This window comes from Pseudopipra pipra, chromosome 6 (assembly GCF_036250125.1).
Source record: "Pseudopipra pipra isolate bDixPip1 chromosome 6, bDixPip1.hap1, whole genome shotgun sequence".
NCBI lineage: Eukaryota > Metazoa > Chordata > Aves > Passeriformes > Pipridae > Pseudopipra > Pseudopipra pipra.
In genome coordinates, this window is record NC_087554.1 from 32,692,539 (window position 1) to 32,712,603 (window position 20,065).

General features: G+C 36.4%; 2 protein-coding genes across 7 annotated transcripts in view; one reads left to right on the top strand and one right to left on the bottom strand.

The window, feature by feature from the left end:
- CHRM5 (cholinergic receptor muscarinic 5) overlaps positions 1–20,065 on the bottom strand; it is a 63,129-nt gene that overhangs the window by 27,863 nt on the left and 15,201 nt on the right. Inside the window, exon 2 of one of the 5 annotated variants that reach the window (XM_064658453.1) lies at positions 3,220–3,359. The exons of the other annotated variants lie outside the window; for them this stretch is intronic. The gene's annotated coding sequence lies outside the window, so the exon portion shown is untranslated. The remainder of the gene's footprint in view (positions 1–3,219; positions 3,360–20,065) is intronic. 5 annotated transcript variants of the gene reach the window in all.
- Positions 1–20,065, top strand: part of AVEN (apoptosis and caspase activation inhibitor) — a 98,172-nt gene that overhangs the window by 14,329 nt on the left and 63,778 nt on the right. For both annotated transcript variants that reach the window (XM_064658456.1, XM_064658457.1), the window contains exon 2: positions 7,710–7,890. In XM_064658456.1, coding sequence (XP_064514526.1) covers positions 7,710–7,890 — 181 coding nt within the window. The remainder of the gene's footprint in view (positions 1–7,709; positions 7,891–20,065) is intronic.

Sequence of the window (20,065 nt, forward strand, 5' to 3'; positions counted from 1 at the left end):
TCTTGAAATATGCAGTTTTTGCTTAACCAAGCCCCATGTCTTGATAATGTACATTGCATGGTTATTAAGTTTAATTTATCTGCGAGTCAACAGTTTTCAAATGGGGTCTCTAAAAGTTGCAATACAAAACTTGAGCAGTGTGTATTAGATTTTGTCCCATAAGGCACTCATTTGAAGGACCATGCAGCTAATCGTGTACTAGGTCATGGAGGTATTTCTGAGAGGGCAGTGAAAAGTGAGCATCAGGATTTATGGATTGTTTTCTAGTTCTTTGAAAGGGAAGATAGTCTGCCATTTAAATCAGTAGTTGCAAACAAAATAACCAAGCTGTTTGCCTGTGGGGCTTTATTTTTTTTTTCACCTACCTCAGTGAATCTAAGGGAGAAATTTAGCTCCTAATAGAAGCTCTAGTTCCAATTCAGTGAGGTGTAAAATTTGTACAGAATATGGCTATAGCTTGTGGAAATATTAATAATGGTTTGTGAGAAAGGTGAAGTACAACTTGTAGTCCTGGTGCTTGATCATGTTATAACTTTACAGAGTACAAAGTATATTTTAAGAGGTGGAGGTTTTGTTCCAGTTAAACAGTAATAAGAATACAGTCTTCTTCATTTAAAGTTTTTAATCCATTTCAATTATTTGTGTCTTCTTGATAGAATAAGCAAGAACTTTGAAGCAAAATAGTTTGGTGGACAAGATTGTTATATTTACTTTTTCACTGTCATTATGATCAGACATGTGAATATGATATCTCTTGAAAACAATGCACTACAGATAAGCTAACAGCTCGGTTTTTGGTAGCTGTTCCTGAGTGTTATTACAAAATATTCTTTTCTGTCTCTGAAAGAAGTGGTATCTTATGATATCACTGCATTGGGAAAATCTTATTTTTCAGGGAGATTTACAAAGCTTATCTTTTGTTTACTTTTCTAAAATCTGGATTAAGAGTACTAAATAAGAATAGTTTATGAGATTGTATTCTGCTCTTACTTCATACTGCCCTTTTTATATTGTTCTAACTTGCTCATTTTTCTCAGTACAGAAATTTATCATTAATATTCCTAGGTAGACTGAACAATGTGTTGGCATGCTTCATAGGATTTTCCCAGATAGCAGAGTTGTATGCAATATACTGACAGACATGTTTACCTTGTAAATTCACATTTGCTATTATTTTATTTTTGTTGTTTTTGAAACAAGATTCCTCCTTGTCCATTTCATTCTGAATTGGATTTCAAAATCTATCATTGAATTCCAACTGTCTGTCTAGGTAACTTCATGGAGTTCTCTATTATTTTTTGCTGATAAGGGCATCTTGATTCTAAACACCTACAAACTTGCATCAATATTGATAAAACTGCACTAGTATTTTGTCTTTTGTAAAATAATACCACTAATTTAAAAATGCAGTTCTGCTTTAATTTGCCATAGTTCTAAATATATTCTGTTTTTCTTTAAAGACAGTTTTTCTTTACCGTACAGTTCATATTTTAGAAAGTCCAAATGAATTTCCACCACAATAAACCAGATGATGCATTCCTTTGTCAAGTAATTACTTACAAGAAGAGAAGAAGGACATATGTCTAGGGGTTGTAATTAGGTAAATGTGTAAAATAGGAACAACTCTTTTAAAGTTTATTATACTATATATAACTATCTTAAAGTACAAGTCTATCAATCATAGTGATATATAAATTAAGCTGTCAGGGGATTCTCCTGTATCTTTCTGGATTTAAGTGTAAATAAAGTGAATTTAATGAACACTTTGCTAAAAAAGGAAATATTTTTGAGATTGTGTTGTATTTATAATGTGCTAAGATAATTCCTGGTGTAATTGCATTGCTCCTGTTTGGTTACACCACCAATAACTTTGAACCATTAAATTAAAAGCAAGTATGTCTTTCCAAGAGCAATTTAAGTCATTAAAGTGTAACTGTAAGTCTTTCACATTTTCACTTTTGTCTGCCTAGAGGAACAGTTGATACCAGCCAAACTGCCTTACTTATTGACATGCATACAAGCATCCATATCCAGACTTTTGTTCTGTGAAACAATTTGAAGTGTAGAGACCATGAACTGCTTTGTTGGTTAATTATATATGGTTTTTTGACCCTGTGACTTACAAGTTCCATCCGTAAAAATTTGACCTTAACATGTGCTGCTGAAGTTGGGATGAAGAGAGGAGAAATTGTTTCTACACAGGCACTTTACTATTTTAAATATAAATGAGAAAAAGATATGTGCCACTCATGATGCAGCAGATAGTCTATTCAACCCACAGGATATTTTCATTTTGTCTTGCTAGTCTTTTCCCCTGATGAGAAGAGAAATTGGGATTGATACAGATAAGCAGAAGTGTCCTTGCACTTGACCACAGCTGTACAGCAGTTTCTAGGAAGGGAAGAGGAAATCAAGACAGAAGTTTACTCAAGGAATTGGTATGTGCTGTTGCTTGTTGTGAGAAAGCAAATGTAGGGAGTAGACAGTGGTTAGCACTGTCTGTGAACATGCAGTGTTCACGTGTACCAGTGGCTAGCTATTTATTGTGGACTCTGAGTGGGTATATAAGGTGTCTGGGGTATTGTAGGTAAGTGTCCCTAAAAAAGAATGGAAAAGATTAAGGAAATATGAAATGTGTTGTAGGTGTAATATTCAGAAGAGTAATACAGAGATTAAGTAACAAAGGAAGAAAGTAGGATTTGATCAATGTAATTCTGAAGAGTTTCTAAAGATAATTTGGGAAGACAGTGAAGGAGAGAAATAGCTATGCTCTTTCTAACAGATTAACAAAAAAAAGCTCAAACTATGTTTTCATACGTACTGTAAAGTGACGTTCTTGGCAAGAGAATTGAGAGAAATACTACAAAATAAATAAGAACAGAAATCTAATAAATGCATGACACCTACATAATGGGGAAGGGCAGTTGGCCCAAGGCGAGGTAAGCTGAACATATGATGTTTATGTTACTGTAGGATATTCTAAGTACTGAAGTGTTCTGAATTTTTCTTACAGAGTTATCAGAATTGAACAGGAAAAGGGCTATAAGCCTTAGCTCCTGTGGCTTCCTAAGGGTAATAAATACAATTTTAGAAAGTCTTAATGAAAGCTCTGACTTTTAATGCACTTTCAGGGTTTTTTTTTAAAGGGCTATGAGCTCAACAATTCTTGTTGAATGCTTGGACATATATGCTTAACATGCTATGAGTGATTGCACTTACAGTGAAGAGCAGTTGAGTAATTGAAGGGGGATGTAAGAGGTCACTGTTCCACTTTCTCCATTGGGTACTTCAGCCTTGGTTTGATCCGAACCACTCAGGGTTCCAGGGAAGTGCAGAAGGATGACCCCAGGGGAAATTACCTGTTCAGAACAATGTTTACTTCATTTTAACACCTTAATTCCTGAACTGTGTGCATCAACATGTTCTCATATGTAAGAAAAGTTGAATTAAAGACCACGTTTTCCTGTATTTTCTCAATACCATACTGTCTCTAAAGATGTATGTAAAAATAGTGTACTAAATTATCCTTTTGCTGTGGTAAATTGTAGATTGGGGTCATTTGTGCTATTCACTTAGCTTTTCTTTAGAAGAAAAGTGGAGTCATAAGCTCTGGTAAAGGATAAAAATGCATTGTTTGGCAGAAGACTCTAAATCTTGCAAGTTCCTCTACAAGGGAGCTTGGCTCTTTCACTGTTGTTTGAGTGCCGTAGTGTTTAGGCAAAATACTGTGTATACTTTTTTTGTTCTTCTGATATGCAGAATAGTCTGAGGGTTTCCAGGTTTCATTCAACTGGGCTTTTGCATACTTTCCCCACTTTCAAAATTTCAGTGCAGTGTGCAAATGACAATGCATGTAATCCTACCTGAAACAGAGGCACAGCAGATAGATGTTATACCTTCTGTGGTATCATGGTGCGTTATAGCACTGAGCAATAATGTGTAGATATAGTTCAGTACTGTTTAAAGGCTTAAGTTTTTCCCTTATATAAGTAATACCGTTTTAAAGGTTATATTTGAGTTGGCTTCTAGAATTTGTTTCAGCTTGTATCATCTGTTATTTGGGGATGTGGCAGAAGGGAAGTTATTTTATTTCATTAGGCATAGGACAAATGTTTGCTCTGTACTGATTAAGACTCATTTTCAGTAGGATGGGATGACCATGGTAGCAGTATATAGTGTAGCTGATTAGGCAGCTAAGAGGAAGGTAATTAAAGTATATGCTTATTTGTTTCTTAGGTTGTTACTTTAGATGGTAGCTCTCTCATGTGAGATGGTAGAAGCAAATTATTGTCTGAAGTTTCACTGATCAGAGTTTTTGAATGTATTTGATAATTTTAATGGTTAATACGCATCTTTAAGTTGATTGAATGTTCAAAAGTGATTATTTGCAGTTTTATCTTGTAGCATGACAGTGCATCATGTAAAATTTTCCATTAAATATTTATCGGAAATGAAGCAGGTTTGTATTTGAAGTTTATTCGTTTCAACAGTAAGCCTCAGGACAGTACTTGGGCAACCAGGATGCATAACTGCTATTAATGTTCCTGAGAATTTCTAGTTTATTTCTTGAAGTTAACTATTTTACTTCTAAGAAAGGAAATTTCCTTGAGGTGCACTGTATAACATAGCTAATAACAGAATGTGGAAAAGAATTTAATCCAGTTTAAGAGTGAATATTTGAATCCATGTTAGTTTACTGGAAGCTTGTTAAAATAAGAAGGTGGTACTCCTGATTTGTTTATGTTGACAGCTGAAAATGGTGAATTCTTCAAACAGGTCTGTAATGAGTAATTGTAGATAGTGTCATAGTTGCCTAAGGTGATTTTTTCTTTAAAAACAAAAGTAAAGTGCAAAACTGATCTATGTGTGTAGCACTATTCTTGCTTTGTCTTGTGAATCATATCAGCTCCAAGTTATTTAGGGCACTGAATTTCACTAGGTTTGCTGGATTATAACAAATCATTCAATTCACAGAGAAGAACAGAAAAGAAGTTTATTTTTATCTGGATGTAAGTGGATTTGGCCTTTGCTGTGTGGAAATTATAGTTCTGCATCAGTTTCCAGTAATATAGTTGCTACTTCATCCCTTTGCCCACACAACCAACCGTTTATCCACAATACCCATTTTAGTGTATTTATCTGATGAATAGAAAGAAAAGAGAATTTGCCTAAAAATTGCACAGAACCAGTGAGAATGCACAGAATATTTTTCTTCTTGTCAGCTGTTTGACAACTGGGAGTATGTTTGTGTAATTATGGCGGCTTTTAATCTCTTCAGTGATTTTATGATTCCTTCATGCCGTTCTTAACCAAGTCTCTCAAACAGTGCTGAAAGAAGCTTGCTTATGAAGTTTGGTGGATTATTTTTCTTGGGAAGTCATTGTTCTAGTTCTGATTTTGCTACTTTTATGATATTCTGGGTAGTCATTTTTAAGACATCAAACACAGGAGAATCCAAACTCTCACAATCACAGAATCGTGAAATCATTTAGGTTGGAAATACTCTTGAGATCATCAAGTCCAGCTATTAACCAAACCCTGCCAAGACCACCACTAAACCATGTTCCTAGGCCCCACATCTGTACCTCTTTTAAATACCTCCAGGGATTATAGAATCATAAAATGGCTTGGGTTGGAAGGGACTGTTAAGAACATGAAGTTCCAACTGTCCATCATGGGCATGGATACCACCCACTAGACCAGGTTGCTCAAAACCCTTTCCAGTCTGGCCTTGAACACTTCCAGGGATGGGGCAGCCACAGCTTCTCTGGGCAACCTCTTCCAGTGCCTCACTATCCTCTGGGTAAAGAATTTGTTCCTAACATGTAATATAAATCTTCCCTTCTTCAGTTTAAAACTTGTCCTATCACTGTCTGCCCATGTAAAAAAACAGTCTCCCTCTTTTCTATAAGCCCCCTTCAGGTATTGGAAGGCTGAAATAAGGTCCCCTTGGAGCCTCCTCTTCTCCAGGCTTAACAACCCCAGCTCTCTCAGCCTTTCCTCATAGGAGAGGTGCTTCAGCCCTCTGATCATCTTGGTGGCCCTTCTCTGGACCAGCTCCAACAGGTACATATCATTCTTATGCTGAGGGCTCCAGAGCTTCTTTGCAATGGATTTCTGAAATCAGTTTAAAACGTGCTGCGTTGCTCTGCATCTTTTCTGTGAAAGTAACTTGTTGATTCTAAAACAAATTAGACAACTGATAATGATTTGTTCCTGATAGTGGCTTTGTGCAGTTGTTTTCACCAGGTTGTTCAATATTGTACCAGTATGGACATTCACAGTGCATGCTTAAAAAACCCAAACCCTAATGTAGTTTTAGAAACACAGCAACTACGAGAGATTTGTTAATGTTTCTGCACACGATGTTGCAGCTTTTCACTTACAGGGACCTTGTTTAAACATAAATAGTTTCCTTTCATATTTATTTCAGGATTACATTTGGTTTAAACTATAAAAGCCAAAGTCCTTCTTAAAGCCAGTATCTGATGGGGAGCTGTAAGGGTGTTTTGGCTTATGGGTATATGATGACTTACTAAAAGGTTTCTTGCTTTTTAAATTAGTTTACACTGAAGGGAGATGACTTTAAGCTTTATAGCAGTGTAGATTAACTTGGAATTTCGCTGTTCTTGACATGAAGAATGTTCTTATTGTTGGGACAGCAAAGTTTAATTCTATGGCTTCAATACACTGTGGTTTTAAAGGAGAGATGGAGTAAAGGGAGAAAAGAGAGTGGAGCTATCAGCAGGAGTGTTGGGATCCACCCTGGTGGGAACCTCTTTCTCAGCTCCTTTACTCCAGCTCTTCAGTGCTTTTTAAGCCTCTGCAGAAAATATCTTGTACAGAACTTTTCTGATTGGTGTCAATTCTTTTCTTGCTTGTCGAGTGCTCCTTCCTCCAGGAAGCAAATATTTCTGTTTGAGAACCAACGTTTATTCCAGCTGAACCCCCAGCTCTGGGAGAACTGCATATATAGAGTATTCAAAATGGGAGAGTCTTCCATAGCTGTTGAGTACTTGTGGCAAATGCGTCTTTCACTTGTATCTTAAGTTGACTCTCCAATGAATTCTCTTTTTGGTCCTAGAGCTTTTTAAGAGGTTAGGCTAGTAGCTTGACTGCTAGCCTATTTAATTTTTTCATGTCTATTTCCATTAAATGGCTTTCATGAAGGAAATTAATTTGATTAATTATTCCGTATTACTTGATGTAAGACACTGTAGTTGGTTATGATGGAAATTCTTATGTACATAACCATTTCCAAGATGTTTCTCTGCAGAATTTGTTATTTTTTTTTATTCTGCTCTACAATTATCAGCTTTTTCAGTTGTCATCTATATCACTGCAACACTTGGACAGAGATATTGGGATTAAATTCTTAGTTCCACTCCCTACCCATTACCAGTTTTAGGAAGGAAGCTATACATTATGGGTTTCCAGAATGGGAGGGAAAGCAGTGGAACTGGCATCAGTGTGACTGCTGTAAGAGCTGGAGCTTCACTAGGTGCGTTTAATTACATACATTATTCATGAATTACCTATACTTCAGGAAGATAGTAGCACCTGATCTAAAATGTTGATGGGGATCCAGGTAAATTTGTCTTCCTGGGTTTTATTGCAGTGGTTGGAGTTGTTTGTATGAATGATAGTTTAAATACAGAACAAATTGCTGTTGAGTTGCAATGGCTTAGCTGTCTATTTAAATGTCACAGGTAGCGGAGGACGATGATACCGAGTCACAACCGGAAGAAGAGAAGGACGAATTGAAATGCTATTCAAGAAGAAAGTTATTTTCCAACTGGAACCGCTATGAAGATACAGAAAAAGAGGAACAGAATGAACATGGGGAGTCACAGAGAGGAACAGACTTCAGTGTTTTGCTTAGCTCAGCAGGTAGGCATTTTCCAGTCTATAGGGTTTTTTTAGTTTTGCATTTTGAAACATTACTACTTTTCTGGCTGTTGTCCTTGATGATGAAACAGGACCCTAGAACACTATTCTTATCTGTCCAGTAAGTCTGCCATTTATGTATTTAGGAGTGTTCAAAGTCTTCATGGGAGCAGCCTTATAGCATCCAGGCTGCACTGAGCTGTGACAGATGGGAAGTAAAAGGGGGCTCCTGGCTGCATTTATAGCCTTCTTGTGAAAATCTGGGTCTGAGTGTGTGCAGCATCCAGTAACGTTGAGCTTATTCCTGCTGATGATAAATTTTTTGCTGATCTTGGTCATTGGGTTGCTTTCCAGGAAACAAAAAAGTTTGCTGGTATGACTTAACACAGCACACAGTCAGGCAGCTGCTTGCAGTTGTTTGTTTTGGCAGAGATTTGTAATCATTGCTGTACAGATGTGTGCATGAATAGCAAGTGTTACTCTCCTCGGAAAGTAAAGATCAGTTGTTTTCCCCTCTTTAAAGGAGATAATAAACGAGGAGGTGGAGGGACAGGTTGTACTATATCCTGGGATTTTTTACCTATACATGAATAGTATAGACAGTTACACAAAAAACAATTACCTAAAATTATTTTAGAAACTAAGATGTGTCATTATGTTGGAATACCATTCGGTAGAAAGCTACAAAGAATGTATTATGAGGGTTTTTTTTAGCACCTTGTAAGCTCTGAAATCTCCAAATCTAAATAACTGGATTTTTCAGCCACAGCTTGGTGGGGTAAGTTAGGAGTTAGCTACAGTAAAGAAACAAAGACCAGAGCTTCCTTTCTGTGTTCAAGAATCAGTTTCTGAAGTTCTGTTTCAATGAACGTTGTGAAGTTAGGCCTAATCTGTCAGTTTTTAATCATAGGATCATGAAATGTGTATTGACTTCTTGGTATGTTGCATGGTAAACTGTGTTGGAGTCAAGATGCACGGTATGGACCTCAGAACTGTGTACGTAACCGAGGAAAGCAGATACTGCAATTCAAAACTGCTTGAATCAAGAGACCTACCCTGAGCTGCATGTATCCATGGTTCAGCTTTCTAAAACAAACTTTAATAACTCTGTAGTTAGCCTTCAGAATGTCTTTAAAATTGTTCTGAAAAATAGTACTTTTGAACTGAGGCTGCAACAAAATAGGATTTAGCTCTACTAATTTGTATTTTTGGTGAGTTATACTTCAATACGGTTATTGCCAACCTATTTATTTTACTCTTCAGATTCTTTCAATGCCTCAAATTAAAATCTTGTTAGTATTCATATATTCATTCTATGTATTAATTCTAAATCTTTGATTGATAGAGGATATATTGTGACCATTCTGTTACAATAAAATAAATTGATAAGAAACAGCAATGAAAAAAAGTACTTCCTTTCAGAGGAAGAAAAAAGTACCTTCTAAACAGTAGTGCAGATTTCTTGCAGTCGAAAAGCAGTATATGTTGGCAGGGTTTTTTTTTTTGGCTTATGTATGAAAACTGAGAATACAGACATCTTTATTTATAGTGATCTGAGAAGAAGCTTGCACCTGTGCTTTATTTGATAATTGCTGCTATTAGTATATTTCTGCTTAGCATTCTGAAGTTGCAAAATGGATCCGATTAATTGCAACAAGCAGGTAGGGAGTACTGGAGAGGGAATGGACTTAAATTTCCTTTTTTCAATAATAGAGAAGCTTAGAAAAGTCTTAAAGTCTTGTGATTTACTATTGATACACAACAACGTAATTAATGCAGCCATCTAAGGATTCTTTGGCAAAAACTCAGATTGAAAAATCTGTTATCCTATGTAACATTTAGGTTCCATAATATTGAATGCAGGATCTTGAAGGGAGTGTCATCCTTCAAGATAAAATTGGATTTATTCCCAGAAAATATCCTGTTAATTGAATGAGAAAGCACAGAAAAAAGAGTTTGGCATAATGTAATAAAGACAGAATATTAATTCTAGTAGACAAACTTAAATGGAGGAATTCCTGATGTCCAAGGAATTAAAATGCTCTGGTTGTTTAATATCCTGCAAATATTTGTTTAATATCCTGTAAAAGTGCTTCTAGGTGTAATTTTCTAGTTAAAAGCAACCTAAAAATAGCAAAATGAGATGCTCTGTGATATAGGTGTCAGGTTAATAATTAGCAGGATTAGAACTTTAAATTTAGTACATGAACATTACTGTTGCTTGAATTAAGAAAGGAACAAAGTTATGGCTTCTTACATAGTATTTTTATCAGTATTAGTGGAAAGTGGGATATTTTTTTGAGGAGGAGAAAGAAGTTTGCAGATACTTGCAGAGGATGTTAAGTCTTTAGAGTGTTCTGTTTTACGTTTTTAAAAACTTCTGAAGACAAACACTTTTTTTAGGTTTTTGCCTATACTTCCAGCTTTTCCCTGCCTAAAGCCAGTCTCTAGGGCAGCACTGATCCTGTCTTTTCAAGCAAATATTTAGGCCTGACTAGTCCCAGACCATCTCTTGATTGCATGCTGTCTCTCTACTGCCAGCCCTTGCCTGCCTACAAATTCTTCTCACTTTCCCTTGCTTCTGCTGTTTTTTCGTCTTGTCTGATTCCTGTTGATGGGTCTTTTTTCAGTCTTTTGTTGTGAGCCATCTCCTTTCCACATACTTTTATTAAAATCCAACTCAGTCAGATTGTGTCAGAGATAGAATATCTGTCCCTCATTCTATCCAGTCCTGGTGATCCCCAGGTCTGCATTGTTCTGCTTGGCATTGCTCATTTTGGTTTAATCCACTACCCCATTTTACATTCCTCTTAGTTTCTTTCATTGTCTAGTCAATCCCACTTTATTCTTTCAAGCGTACAATTCTGGTATCCACTACAAACTGTTTCTTCCATTTTTTCTCCACCCTAAATTCTCCTTAGTTACTCAACAGTGTGAAGTGACAGGCCACTGTTTTCAGCTGTGTTAGGGATATCAACATAGTTGAGGCTGCAGAAATGCCAATGCTGTGTGTTCAATCCCTGGATGGGCCAACTCATCAAAGAGTTGGACTTGAAGATCCTTGTGGGTCCCTTCCAACTCAGAATATTCTGTGATTCTTTTACAGTGAAAATCTGACTCTTCACTCATAGCTAGAGGTTAGAGAAAACTTAACTCAGTTGCCTTGCACATTCTGATGACATACAGAAGGCCACTGAGGGTGTTTGGTGGTTGGTTGTTAAGCTCCAGCAGATCTTGCAAAAAATAGGTACAAACTTTGATTTCTAGAAGCTTGTACCTTGGCTAAGTCAGGTCATATTTTTGCAAAAAGAGCACAGTGTACCTCTTTCATAAAAAAGCATTGTCCAGTCTGACTTCAAGTTACCAGTTCAGGGCAGGAAAGTGGTTACAGCCTCTCAGGTTCTCTCACAGTATAAAAATGTTCCAGCCATTCTCTGGGTTTCTTTAAAAGGTAGTGCTTAGGGGAGGGAAAAGGAAAAGCTACCTGAAGCAAACAGTAGACATGGAAAATTTCATACTGAGTAGTTCAAAAGGCAGCTGAAAATAGTCTTAAGTAAGAACTTCCATGTGGTTTTGGTAACAGCTGATGTCACTAACCTGATAGAGCTTCTTTCTTAGGGCTTATTATATTTGTGTGTAAAGTAGGGTGATAAGTTTTTAAGTATGTTTCATTCCTTTTTTTTAGCATTTTATAATTAATTTATTTATAATTAACCTTGAATATAGCAAAACAAACTTTTCTGTACTGCTTTTAATGTCTAGCTGATGTAGAATACAAGTCCATTGTGGAGCCTTCAGGGAATATGTCTTGAATCAATTTAGTAAAAATGCTGTTGAAGCGTAAAGAACAAGAGAAGTGGAAGTGATAGGATAACCTTACTTTGCTACCAGAATTCTGCCATGTTTGAAGAACTGCCCTCATTTTTTGACAGATGAGGGTTAAGTGACCTACAATAGACTTAACTTGTTTATTAGGTTTTTGTCTCTGAATAGATGCTTTAGGTTTAAAAGTATATTTTTAAAATCTCATTATAGAGCTGATCAAAATATATCCAGGGACTTGATCACTTTTCTTTAAACGTGGTAGTCATTAGCAGTACCACAGCCAAAAATTGCCAACATACATGCCTCAATAATAATGTGCTGAATTGCAAATATGATGATTATCAAGATGAAAAAATGTAATTATGGACATGAATTTTTTTCCCATTTGGTTTTTTAGGCCATGGCTGAATAATTCTGATGCCTTAAAGGGTAAGAAAAGAAATGCTGTGTAGTTCAAACAAAACTGGCAGAATGCTTTTGAATACATATAATTTCTGTAGGTACCGAGCCCTTGAATACAATAAAAAACATGGAACAAAAGTCAAAAGAGCAGTTACTGGAGCATAATAGTAATGAACAATAAGTATAGGAATGATGAAGTAGCAATAATATTCCCTTCCCTAAAACCCTCTTGTTTTGTTTTTTTAACTTCTTGCTTTTGGGTCTCTGTTTAATTTTGATGTATCTCTTGTAATACATTGCTGCATTTTTTGTCATTTGCATTGTCAATATATAGCTGAGAATTAAAAGTATACAGAAGATGTTTGACTGTCTTAAAAAACCTGAACACATAAACTTGTAAAGCAAGGCTTGTGTTAAAGATAGGTTTTCCTTCAACTTTTCTATCTTGCATATATACTGACAGAGATTTGGGGAAAAAAAAGTAGAGTGAAGACAGTTTTCTTGTTTCGTATTTTTAATGGTAATTCTGCTCAAACAAAAAGAATGGCAATAGCAGGACGTGGTTCAGTTGCTAAGAAAAAATCCTTTGAGTTTTAAAATTCTAGAGAATAGCTGAAAATTAGTGTTTTTTACAGAAATGCCTAACTTATTGTTGCTTTGGATTACTGTATGTATCAGGGTCCCACTTTTCAGTGCTATTTGCCAACTTCTACTACTTCTTACTTGGTCAGAAATTCAACTGATGCAAAACTTCATGTTCTTGTTGTTCATCAGGTGACATGAGCTCCACGCAGAACATAGCAGTATTGCTTACTTCTTATTACTTATCAACACCTTTGATGTTAGTACCAGATTACTGGTCTTGAAAGATGATTACACTTTTGCACTAAGGGTGGTAACAGAGAGTGTTCCTAGTTTATGCACTCCATGACTAAATGGGTATGGGAATGTGCTTTACTTGCATCTTTCCTCATGTTCTCCGTTTTTTACTACTTAATTCCCTAAATGTTCTCTGAGTTTCCATGCCATGCTCTCCTATCCTGCTTCTCCTTCTAGATGCATTCCAGCACATTAGAACTTTTCTTTTCGAAAAAACATTTCCCATCTGTGGAGGCTTTTAATCCAAGTGGTCTCACTTCCACTTGCACATGTTTTAGTTGCAACAGTTATGCCCAGAGCAGTCTGCAACTTTGGGCTTGTTAATAGACCTGAGAGATAGTGCTGGTTTATGTACCTGTAGGTATCTGAAATCAACAAAAATGCAGTGTCTTCCCTACTCCCTTTCTTCTCAAACAAACAGAAAAAAACCTTCCACAATAAAGATTTGCAGTAAAATCACAGGCCTAGGCGTCAGTGGAAGCCAGTTCTCCATCTGCTCAGTGCTTCCTCCTGAACTGTTCCTAACATTACAGAAATTCTTTTTTTTTTTTCCTAATCAGACAAGCCAAGCTGTCATTTTTTTTTTTCGATCTGAACTAGAAATAGGGGGTGCCAGATTTTAAGTATTAATTACATTTTCTTGATAAATGTGTTTTCCTGTAATAGGTAATCTGTACTCATTATATATGCTTTCGTATCTACGCCTTTTTTGCCTCCTAAGTTTTATATAAAATGTAACCAAAACTGTGACTGGAGAAGTATAATGTGACTCTATAATTTGAATGTATGTAAGTGTAGGATAATGTCTTCATTTTAACATTCTGATATCTTAGAAATATGTGGCTATATATGTGTCAGTGATAGTACTGCATTACTAATGGTAAGTAATAAAAGAAAAACCTGAAAGTTTTCAGTGTTTCAGAGAAATTTGTATGCCTTATGATATAGAACTGAATAGAGTAAGATTCGCAGACTAAAGGGGTTAAATTTTCTTCCTAATAAAATCAGTGCAGTAAGCTTTTCCATAATCTTTAGATTTTTCACATCTTGAGTGCACTCATTTATTTGTTAAGTTCCAGATTTCTGGATTTAAAAAATTTTCTGACCAACATCCTTCTCTAACATTGCATCTTAATCTTTTGCCGCTTCTATATATTGATGTTATTTCTGCTGAATTGTGTTGAAGTGTGTTTTAGTTATGAAATCACAAATCAGTAAGTTTAAATGTGGAGCAATTTGTCCTTATTCCTGTGTTGCTGTTGTCATGTCTGCTACTTGATATTTGTAGGCTTGAGAGGTAGATAAAAATGTCTACTGACGTGATTCACTGTTTCTTCTGTGTAATAATGCCCTTAAACTGTTCTGTCTGACTAGGCCTCCTGTTGGTCGTCGTGGTCTCTGCCACATCTCTGACATTCCTGCCACTGAAATCCCGTAACCAAAACTGAATTACTCTGACTCTTGTACTCAGATAGTACATTTCATATCCCAGTATTAATTTTTAAAATTCAGTATGTTATTGCCACTATGTTCCTATTCCCTTACACCTATTTTTACTACTTTTTATTTATTTTCTGCCATTCCCCCGTTCTTGGAATTTTTGTTTTATTACAGGAACTTTGTGATTTTCTTTGTTGCTATATATTACTTTTAATTGATATGAATTTTTTTCTCTTGAATTATTTTTTATACTTTTGATTCTGAAACACTGTTAAATCACCTGAATTGGACTATAAACTTTTTCGAGCAGAGACTTTTTTTTGCTTGTTGGCAAAGTATTGGTTCCTTTTCAATTGTGACATTATTAGGTATCACTTCTGTGGTAATATTAAAAGGTGTTGATTGATTTGGAGGAGCTGTATTTGTTTTAATTGTAATACTTTTGCTCCATTTCTCAGCAGCTTACATTTGAGAAAGAAATAAGAGGAAATGTTACAAAGTTATAAGATCAGAATATTTTGGTTATGGTGTATTGGGTTTCTGTGGCCAGGTTTTGGTAGCGAAGGGGTTACAGTGGTGGCTTCTTTGAGAAGCTGCCAGAAGCTTCCCCCATGTCTGACAGAGCCAATTTCAGCCAGCTCCAGGACAGACCCACTGCTGGCCAAGGCTCAATTAGGAATGATAGTAATGCCTCTATGATAACATATTTAGGAAGGAAAAAGAAAGTTACTGCAGAGATGAAAATTGCAGCCAGAAAAGAGCAGAGTGAGAACATATAACCAGCTCTGCAGACACGAAGGTCAGTGGAGAAGAAGGGACCGGAGTTGGGACAGGTACCAGAGCTGAGGTTCCCCTGCAACCTGTGGTGCAGACCATGGTGAGGCAGCTGAGCCCCTGCAGCCCACAGAGGACCACGAGGGCACAGAGATCCACCTGCAGCCCCTGGAGGAGACCTATGCCAGAGCAGGTGGATGCCCAAGGGCATCTGTGACCCTGTGGGAGGCTTGTGCTGGAGCAGGGTCCTGTCAGGGACCTGCTGACCCACAGAGAGAGTAGCTCATGCTGGAGCAGGTTTCCTGGTAGGACTTGTGGCCCTGTGGGGGATGTACGCGGAGCAGCCTGTGCCTGAAGGACTGCACTCCGTGGAAAAGTGACCCACATTGCAGCAATTTGTGAAGAATTGTTGCCTGTGGGATGGACTCATGCTGGAGAGGTTCATAGAGGACTGTCTCCCGTGGGAAGGACCCCACACTGGAGTAGGAGCAGAACTCCTCCCTGAGCAGTGGCATAAACAACCTGTGGAGAACTGACTGTAACCCCCATTCCCTGTCTCCCAGAACCACTGGGAGGGGAAGGAGGTAGAACTCAGGAAGGAGTGAGAGGTGAGGGGAAGGTGTTTTTAAGATTTATTTTACTTCTCATTCTCCTACTCTGATTCTGTTAGTAATAAATTCAATTAATATCCCCATTTCGAGTCTGTTTTGCCTGAGACAGTATCAGTGAGTGATCTCTCCCTGTCCTTATCTCAACTCATGGAACCTTTGTCATATTTTCTCTCCTCTGTCCAGCCAGGGTCAACCCACTACATATGGTAAGGATGATAAGACTATCAGATGTAGCAGATTGGTTTAATTGTAGAAACCAAACTTCATTTGTTGTTCCATTTCTCATAAGGATACATTTATTCCAAATATCAGTTAACAAACAAAATAGCTGTGATGGGAATGCTTCCTTGTTCATTGATGAATGCTCCAAGCACAGTTGTGATCAGATTGCGTCTCTCAGAAGAGACTGAGAGACCTATTCTTCTAGCAAGATTCTCAGAAATTTGTTTGCAGGGAGCAGTGCTATTTCTAAACATTGGTTTTGGAGTGAAAGAAGGGCTGTGAAGTAGATAGTGCTCTAAAGGGAATAGAGTGCCTGTTTCTTCCTTATTCTTGTCTGCAGCTTCTCCTTTCTTCTTATCCCATCTGTGGTCCTGAAATTTCTCCTCAAATCTTCTACTGATGGTTTGGGCTCTCTTAGTCCTTCTCTTCTTTTAATACTTTTGGAGTCACAGCTATTCATTTTGAGGTGATTCTTTCCTTGATCTCATCCTATTGCTCAAGAATTTCCAGTTCCTACATCCAACTTCTAGTCTAGGCTTTCTTTTGATCCTTCTCCTGCCTCATATTTTTCTACCTGTCTAAATCACTTTAGCTCCTCATCTAGTCTATGTTCTCTTGCCTGTTCTTCACTCTCAGCTCATTAGGGAAGTGGCATCTTTGGCATTTCTGGATGCTATATAGGAAGATGGCTCTTTTAAGCATTTAAAAGATTTGGGTTTTTTCCGAAACAGCTTATTTTTTGTCTAGATTTGAGTAATTTTCTTGAAGAACGTCAAAGGCATATTGAGATTTGCCAAAGTTTTTGTTTCAAAACAAGAGTTGTGTTAACTATTCCACCCTCAAGGGAACTCTTATATCCTGTTGTCCTTTCTTGCAAATCAAACCTTCTGCATGTGTAAATTTGTGAACTAAAAACTCTTTTAATACAAAGCATGTTTGAGGGTCAGAATAGGGTGCAAGTGGGGAAGAATTATATTTTCTTTGGTTCTGACTCATTTTCAACCTTTACTGGAATGTGAATCAGATGACCTTCCTTTGACAGTACACACTCATCATCTCAGTTTATAAAGCATGGTATTTCTGAATCTGTTGCAGATAATTTGGATTGTGAAACTGATTGTACTCTCTCTACTTTTTATACTGTTGATTGAAAACAGCCTGTGATAATGTCTTTCTTTTCCTTGAGTATATGCATGTGCTTCAATATGCAGAAAATGTGTCACTGAAAAGTGTGTATCACAAAATGTGAGGGGCAAGGTGGAAGAGCTAATTCAAGGTGGAATGCTTTAATACAATGATATAATTCTACTGATTTTTGTGTCATAAAGGCTCGATAGGCCATAATTGCAGATATTTACAGCAAAGAAATTTTCATTTGAGACACTTGGTTAACTTACTGCTGGGAAAATGCTGGCAGAATGGAAGTTTTGGAAAGTCAAATATTTTAAACTGACAGTTCAGTGGTAATGGGAGCTAATCTGAGTTAGATTTTGCTGAGTAAATAAAGTGCTATGGGTGCAAGAGTAATAATCCCAGAGAGAAAGTCTATACAATTTTTACTGTTCAGGAAAAGATATTCTGTTTGTAGTGTTCCGACACCCTTTGAATGCCCAAGAAAGTGTACCAAAGCAGTTTTAATGGAAAACAGCGCTTTTGCCCTGACTTCTTTACTGATGGAGCCTTGTTAGAATTGGTTGGGTTTTTCTTCTATGTGTACTTAATGTTTCTAAAGTTGTTAGAAGATAGATTTCAGCAGGACAAAATTTGAAGTTGCTTTATATTTTGCTTCTGCCCTTGATACTAAATTATGATTGCCTCCTGTCTTCTGGAGAAAAGAGTTTGAAAGACAGTTCAGTGATATTATGGATTTGGCCCATCACCAGATATGGATCTAGTTGTCTGATTTGACTACATGAATGGTGCAAAAGAGTTGGCAGGAACATGAAATGGAACAGCTGGTGAGAAGGGAAAGATCTTGTGGAATCAGGGAAATACAAGAATTGCTATTAGTAATAGTAAGGGAAGAAGCAAGAGCTCTCTTTTTGGTGGTAGCATGCATGTGTATTGGATTAAATTGGATTAAATCCAGATGCCTACTTCTGATTTATTTTAATGTACATTTGCAGTTAGAATATTGACAACAAGTAAATTTTCTAATGCAAATAAGGGACTACATTCTCTCTTGCTTTTTTGTAACTCCACATGATTCTGTCTCCCCCTTCCTTTATCTTTTTTCTGTTGTTCATTTTAAAATGCCTTATTAAGTGTTCACTTGCTCTTGGTTTTATATATCGTCTTTCTGTCCCATAGACAACTTTATTTTTCTGAGTTGTATTTGAATATGAAAAATGAGGAGGAGGAAGAGAAAGAAGGGAGGAGTAGAAGTCTCCAGGAAGAACAATCTAGTCACTTAGAGGAAAATTGCCTACAAGTATGAGATGACTAAATTAACTTGTAGAAATGTAATCTGAAAGCATCAGATCTCATACCTGTACCTTACAAGCACAGTTTAGCTTGTCAAAGAAAATTGGTCTTTATAAATATCTCCGTGTAAAGTAACATTTAACTAGAGACAAAGCGTTTTAAAGTCTTTAAGTGTTTGATTTGGTCATGTTATCTTTGTGTTAAAAAAAAAAATCCCAACAACTACAAAAAAACCCCTAGTGATTATTTCTGTTTAGTGCCTGTACTTCAAAACAGTTTATCTGTTCATCTGAACTTTAACATTTTTCTTTTGGCTGTTCATTTATTAATAGAAGACTCCTGTAATAGTTCTTGGGGGGTTTCTATTTGCAAACCTTTCTACTTTAAAGTATTTTAACATACTACCGTTTTCCATTGCTGCAGTGGTTATAGGAAACTGAGGAAGCGAACAATGGAACCCCTTTGGGAAGCACAGTATGAATTAAAAACTTAGGTTTACGAACTTGCTCAGTAGAGGAAAAAAGTATTTATGGTCTAAATTTTGTCATGAATTAAGAAAACGAGAAGGACATTTTTTTAGTTAAAAAAAAGCTATAGAGAGAGGTAATAATTTTACCTCACAATTGCAAATGCTTTATGGTGGTGACAGATGCTATAGGCAATGTTTTTTTCTAAGTATCTAGAATAAAATAATCTGAGCTCTATTCCTGAAGTCTGTCAATCTCCCAGACGGACTGGAAATTGAAATTATTTCATTCAAAAAGGACTATTGAAATAGTTTGTTCTGTTACAGAAATAACTCACTGAGCAAGCTATACTGTATGATAAGAAACTGCTGTAATGCATTTTTGAAAACTGAAGCATTGAACAACCACACTTGCAATGAAACTTCATGTGACTAGAGTTCATTTAATCATGAAAGAAAAGCACAGTAGGTTAATCCAGGGAAAATGTAATATGGACAACATATATTTTGGTAACAGTGATATTGTACACCTATGATACCAGTCAGGAAGAGATGATATCCACATAATGGCATTAGAGCTAATTTATCTAATTTATGTTAGAATAGGTAAAAATTCTCGAACTCTATTAAGAGGAGTATGTATAGGTGTTTAAGAAAATGAATTTTTTTCTTGAGCCTGTTTTTAGGTATCTGAGTTCTGACAGCTTCACACTGCTAAACTTAGAATATTATTCCATTTCCTCCTCTCCTTGCAACACATTTTTAAAACATTATTTTAATTGTTAGGTGACATAGTGTTTGCCATTATTTGCTTTTAGATGTTACAGATAAAAATACTACCAACAAACATCTTTGAAGTATAGTTCCTTCATTTTTTAACTTGCAAGACATGTGAAATAGCAAATACAATAAAAAAGTCGGTTTCAGTAAGGTTTGGGGCAAATTTGAGGAAGGGTAACTTGCTGTTGTTTCTTTCCCTGAAAAATTTTACAAAGACAGTAAAATTCATAGATTACAAAGCCAAATAAACCATTTCTGATTGGGTGAGCTTTTCTGAATAATAGGAACAGTCATCAAAGTAAGTTATGAACTAGTTATTGGTTGACTTAGGGCATATTTCTTAGTACAGCTACTG